The 6,000-nt window shown below is 38.2% G+C and overlaps 1 protein-coding gene across 4 annotated transcripts in view; it reads right to left on the bottom strand.

The window, feature by feature from the left end:
- Nucleotides 1-1,323: 1,323 nt before the first annotated feature.
- The window catches only part of LOC308688597 (uncharacterized protein), a 30,220-nt gene continuing 25,543 nt past the window's right edge, over nucleotides 1,324-6,000 (bottom strand). For all 4 annotated transcript variants that reach the window (XM_081361760.1, XM_081361763.1, XM_081361761.1 and 1 more), the window contains exon 3: nucleotides 1,324-2,886. In XM_081361760.1, coding sequence (XP_081217886.1) covers nucleotides 1,589-2,886 — 1,298 coding nt within the window. In that variant the 3' untranslated portion in view covers nucleotides 1,324-1,588. The remainder of the gene's footprint in view (nucleotides 2,887-6,000) is intronic.

Below are 6,000 nucleotides of genomic sequence, written 5' to 3'. Positions count from 1 at the left end.
CTTGTCCGAGTGTGAAGCTGCGCACAGGCACACTCACACACACAGGTGCACAGGCACACACAAGGGTGCCAGGCATAGATGGAATGTCCAGGCTATAAAATCTAATAAAACTGTAAGGGGTGGCCCATTCTGCTGCATTGCAGACTTCTTGGATCGGGGCCCCAAAGGAGAGGTCTCTAGAGGACACCATGCCTCAGTTTGAATGAGCCCTCACGACACAAGGTGAAGGCAAACTGCACAACTGGTAGGCCATAGATATAGCTTGAATGATCCAGCTAATAATGGTCTGCTTGGAGGCGGGAAGCCCTTTCTTGGGCGACCCAAAACACACTAGCAACTGGTCTGACTTCCGCCATGAAGAGGACCTCTGAATATATACTTGGGGCGCTCTGACAGGGCAGAGCCGATGAAGTCTCTCCTCATCCGCCGTCACGTGAGGTGGAGGATGAAAAGCCTGCAGAACCGTAGGCCATACCACATTTGATGGCACCATAGGCAAATATCCCGGCCTGGGATGTATGATGGCTTTAATGTCACCTGGAGCAAACTCCAGGCAACCATGACATGTAGAGAGTGCTACATGAAGATCTCCTACCCTCCTCAAAGAAGTAATGGCCAACAAAAAAGCCACACTTTTAGGGAAAGGTTCTTGGCCTCAGTCGACTCCAGAATCTCAAAGGGGGCCTCAACCAACCCTTTGAGGAACAACTGCCAGGTCCCATGTTGGAATCCTGAGTAGGGTTATAAAATTCTGCGGATTTTCTAAGATGGAAACTTTCCATGGGAATTAAAGGGAATTTACAGGAATTTATGTGAATAAACTGGGAATATTCAAATTTGAAGGTTGGCTCTTTATAGGGAACTTAAATATAGTTGAGGAAAGTATATTTTAGCATAATCTTGACTAAAACAAACAGATGCCATTCAAATACACTTGAATATCCATGCCATTCCTCAATCACATGAACATAGCACATGCTTACTGCATGGCTATTGAGACCACACCCCCTACTGGCCCTGTGCATGCCTCCATCACATGTGCAGAAGCCCAAAGCACAAGACTCTCAACAGTTTATTTTTTACACAAATGTTGGTTCTAAGGGATGAATCTGTTTTGCAGATCCTGGTCTGTTGTTTTCGATTGCAAATTGCTGTTCACAGGCCTGAAATGCTTTTTTTTTTATAAAAAATATTTCATTTAAAAGAAGAGAATTTAAGCTATATGCCCGTGTGTCTGTATACCTGTGGGACTGAGTATTCACCGAGTTACAGTTCATTTTCAGACGCATTTTAGAATGGACTTCACTGACAGAGAGAAGGCAGAACTTGCATTGTGTTTATTTTTCTGTATTTGGCAAAAAGCACAACAATTTGTTTTTATTGTGAGTATACACAAAAAATAGACACTTAACAGGATCGAATGATGTATAACACTTATGTAAGATCAAAATCAACAGAGTATTTTGAGTCTCTTTAGCACTGATAAGAAAAAAAGTAGCAGATCACGCTGACCCCAGGGTGTTAAAAGTAAAAAAATCTTCCCAACTAGAGTCCCCCCAGTGAATCTCAGCCATTTCCAGTCCTGGATCTAACAGATCTTCATGTGTATCTTCAGGTGACTTTTAAAAGTGAAGCTCTTTCCACACTGATCACACATGTGCGGCTTCTTTCTGCTGTGGATCCTCTCGTGTGTTTTCAGATTTGATGACTGACTGAATCTCTGTTCACAGTGTGAACACTTGTAATGCTTTTCTCCAGTGTGGATCCTCTCATGTGTTTTCAGATGTGAAAACGTACTGAATCTCTTGTCACAGTGTGAACACTTGAAAGGTTTTTCTCCAGTGTGGACCATCTCATGTGATTTCAGATATGATGAATAATCGAATCTCTTGTCACAGTGTGAACACTTGTAAGGTTTTTCTCCGCTGTGGATCTTCTCATGTTTTTTCAGATTTGATGACTGACTGAATCTCTGGTCACAGTGTGAACACTTGTAAGGTTTTTCTCCAGTGTGGATCCTCTCATGTGATTTCAAAACTGATGACTGACTGAATCTCTTGTCACAGTGTGAACACTTGTAAGGTTTTTCTCCAGTGTAGAACTTCTCATGTGTTTTCAGTTGTGATAACACACTGAATCTCTTGTCACAGTGTGAACACTTGTAAGGTTTTTCTCCAGTGTGAATTCTCTGGTGCAGTTTTAAATGTTGAGCTGTTATAAAAGTCTTCTCACACTCACAGCACATGTACTCTCTCACACCAGTGTGAGTTTTCTGATGTCTATGTAAAGAGTGCAGCACTGAAAAACTCTTTCCACACTCAGAACATGAATATGGCTTCTCCTTCGTATGAACTGTCAGGTGTGTCTTCAGGTGTGATGCACTAAGAAATGTTTTTCTGCACTGATCACATGTGAACGGCTTCTCTCCAGTGTGGATTCTCATGTGCATCTTAAGACTTGATTTTAGTATGAAACTCTTCCCACACTGATCACATGTGAACGGCTTCTCTCCAGTGTGAACACTCCTATGTGCATCAAGATGATGTTTGTATGTGAAACTCTTCCCACATTGATCACATGTGAACGGCTTCTCTCCAGTGTGAACTCTCATGTGACGCTCTAAACTATGTTTGGTTGTGTAACTCCTTCCACACTGAGTGCAGGTGAAAGATTTATTGGCTCTTCTTTTATTTAAAAATGTCTTTGAGCGACTCAAATGTTTTTCTCCAGGTTTGACATGATGTTTCTCCTCCACTACACTCTGTTCTTCACTCTCCTCCTTCACTTCACTCAGTTCTTCACTCTCCTCCTTAACTTTCATCAGTTCTTCACTTTCCTCCTTCACTTCCATCAGTTCTTCACTCTCCTCCTTCACTTCCATCAGGTCTGAAATGAAAGGAAAAATAATTTCATTTTTAGTACATCAAAATATTGAAATGTGAAAAGAGAAATATGCAGTGAAAGGACATAAAAGTGAGCCCTAAAATATTGTAATCATTTAGAAGTATAAATCTACATGAATAAGGTACAATGTTAATAATTGGATAAATGAAACTTAACTAGAATAATATTATATATCAAATATTAAATATCTATCTATCTAAACTACTAAACTAAGAATCTTAGCTATTTCAAACTACTTACTTTTCTAGTTGTTTAAAAAATAAAGATGCACAGAGTGTGACGTCAATTCATGACAAATGCAGAACTTTGCTTGCTGTCTAGACTGACAGCAGCTTTAACTGGTTTTAAATTAACAATTTTATTAGCAATTTTATTATCTGTGTCCTACATGTTTCATTAAAACCTGTTACTTCTGACATGATTTTCCTGGTTCCTTAAATTCAAAGCATTTCTTATAAATATAAATCCTTTGAGAAATACAACTTTATCAGCAACTATAATGCAGAGTTTGCTTAAAGGGGGGGTGAATTACTGTTTCATGCATACTGAGTTTTTTACACTGTTAAAGAGTTGGATTCCCATGCTAAACATGGTCAAAGTTTCAAAAGTTAAGTTGTACGTTTGAAGGAGTATTTTTGTTCCAAAAATTGTCCTTCCGGTTTGTCACAAGTTTCGGAAAGTTTTTTTCGAGTATGGCTCTGTCTTACGTAAGAGAGGGCGGAATTTCCTTATATGGGTCCTAAGGGCACTTCTCCGGTAAGATCGCGGGCGCGCGCGCACTCGTAAAACAGAGCAAGAGAGTGAAAGCAGTTCGCCATCAAAGCGCCCTGCCCGGCTTTTGGGAAGTCAATGTCACCAAAGAAGTGTGTTTTTGGTTGCCAGGGCAAGACAACCCTGCACAGATTCCCAAAGAACCCAGCGTTAAGGCACCCGTGGATGGAGTTTGTTTTCCTGAGCATAAACGGAGTTGTGATAGACTGTTGTTCCCTGCATTTCGACGATGATTGTTTTATAAACAAAGCCCAGATCGATGGATTTGCAGATCTAATGCTTAAGGATCGAGCAGTCACAATGATAAAGGTTCGCGGTCGTGCGTTGGAACGGTGAGTAAAACTGTTGAACAAATGTCTCTGTGTGTTGTTAGCTCGGCGCGTTAGCACGGCTTTAGCTTTGCCCAGACGGCCCGCCCCCAGCCGCTCGTTTTTTTCCGGAAAGACTCGGTACAGCCAATCTTTCAATTAAAAATATAATAAAACAAAAGACTTTTTGGAGATATGAAGGATGCAATATTACTCTATAGGTACTCAAGATTAACAGGAGATTGAGTGAAAATGAGCATTTCACCTCCCCTTTAAGTTATGATTACAGTCCTGTCAGCCATTCTGAAAAGATAATTTACTTGATACAGTTTAATGTTTATTGCTTAAAAAACAATGTTGTAAACTATGTTGAGAAATGTCCAACATTTTGTTAACATGGTAGAAAAAAAAGAAAAAAATTGTGAACCAGAGCTAAAATTATACTTAGTTTGACGATGTTGACAATCAATTAGAGAGTTTCTCAATCCTCTCTTTACTAAACATTTGTTGAAAATTCAGTACCTATTTCAGAGTGTAACTGGGTCAATGACGTGACGGGTCATTTTTTTGTCCAAAGGCCTTAATAATAATAATAATAATAATAATAATAATAATAAATATATATATATATATATATATATATATATATATATATATATATATATATATATATATATATATATAACATCCAAAGTATGCAGGTAGTACAACATGATCTCTTTTACTGAATCCAAAAGTTTTTAATTAAGCTATATTTTACTACATATAAAGGTATTTTAAAGATTTTGAAGTGTCAAAAGGTCATTCGGTTTAACTGTCCGAAGGCCAATACAGCAATTTCATGTGATTAAAATATCTTAAAATGTAATAATTTTATTTAAAGCTACACTGTGTGGGATTTACTCCCGTCTAGCGGTGAAATTGTATATGACTACCAACTGAATATTACTTTCTAGCTCCTCACATTCCAAAGGCGTTTTAACTCCTACGGTGGCTGTATTATTTCAAATCTGCCGGCAGTCGCGAGTGATCTCTCTCTCACATTTGTCACTGTGCCACTGCGTGTAAAAACGCAAAAGGCGAAGCTTGTATGTCCCTCTTTGGCCAATGTAGTTTCAAGATGGAGGGGCAACATGGCGACCGGCATTTGAACCCCTTACCCGTATGTACTTTCAATGGCAGATTATAAAACTTACGAGAATACTTTATTACTTGAAAGAAGTAATTATACATTAATGAGCATATATATTTTTGAAAGAACTAAGTGTTTTTTGCTAAGAATCAACAAAAAAATTACACAGTGTAGCTTTAATTTTTTTATTCTGGCATGATTTTATAACATTATATATCAACATAGTGCAAAATGGTATTAAAATTATGCATAGAAGTCGTTGCTTTGTTATGAGAATGAATGTCTATGTGACATCATTCCGACACCTGCAAAGGACCACATGGTTGTGAAGCAAATTAATTAACTCTCTCTTAACTATTAGAAAAAAATCATGTTTTCACTTGCTCATACACATGTCCCCAAATATCAGGTCATTCGGTACAACCGCTATAAAACATGTATAATGTTGTAATATTTTAAAAACTTTTACTAAATATAAAATGTTTGATTGTCCTTTTGGTAGCTAGATAACTAACTAACAAGCTAGGCAGCTAGATATCAGCCTGTTAGCATTGAATGAAGATTTTGTCATTCGTTATAACCAAGAGTCATTCAGTTAAAGGGCACCTATTATGCTCCTTTTTAGAAGATGTAATATTGGTCTTGGGTGTCCCCAGAATGCATTTGTGAAGTTTCAGCACAAAATACCCCACAGTTAATTTATTATAACCATTTGAAAATGTCATTTTTGGGGCCTGTTTTAAAAAGAGCCGTTTTGTGTGTACCACTTTAAATGTAAATGAGCTGCATATCCCCGCCCTGCTGGACCCAGATGATGAAGAGAGTCTGGCACAAAATAAACACGAATGAGAATAGACTAAACGTCTCGGAATGGTTATTTGATAC

The sequence above is a fragment of the Scardinius erythrophthalmus genome, assembly GCF_964197995.2.
Source record: "Scardinius erythrophthalmus genome assembly, chromosome: 1".
NCBI classification, from domain to species: domain Eukaryota; kingdom Metazoa; phylum Chordata; class Actinopteri; order Cypriniformes; family Leuciscidae; genus Scardinius; species Scardinius erythrophthalmus.
Note: the sequence above shows the minus strand (reverse complement) of the source record. Positions and strands in the feature narration are given on the sequence as shown.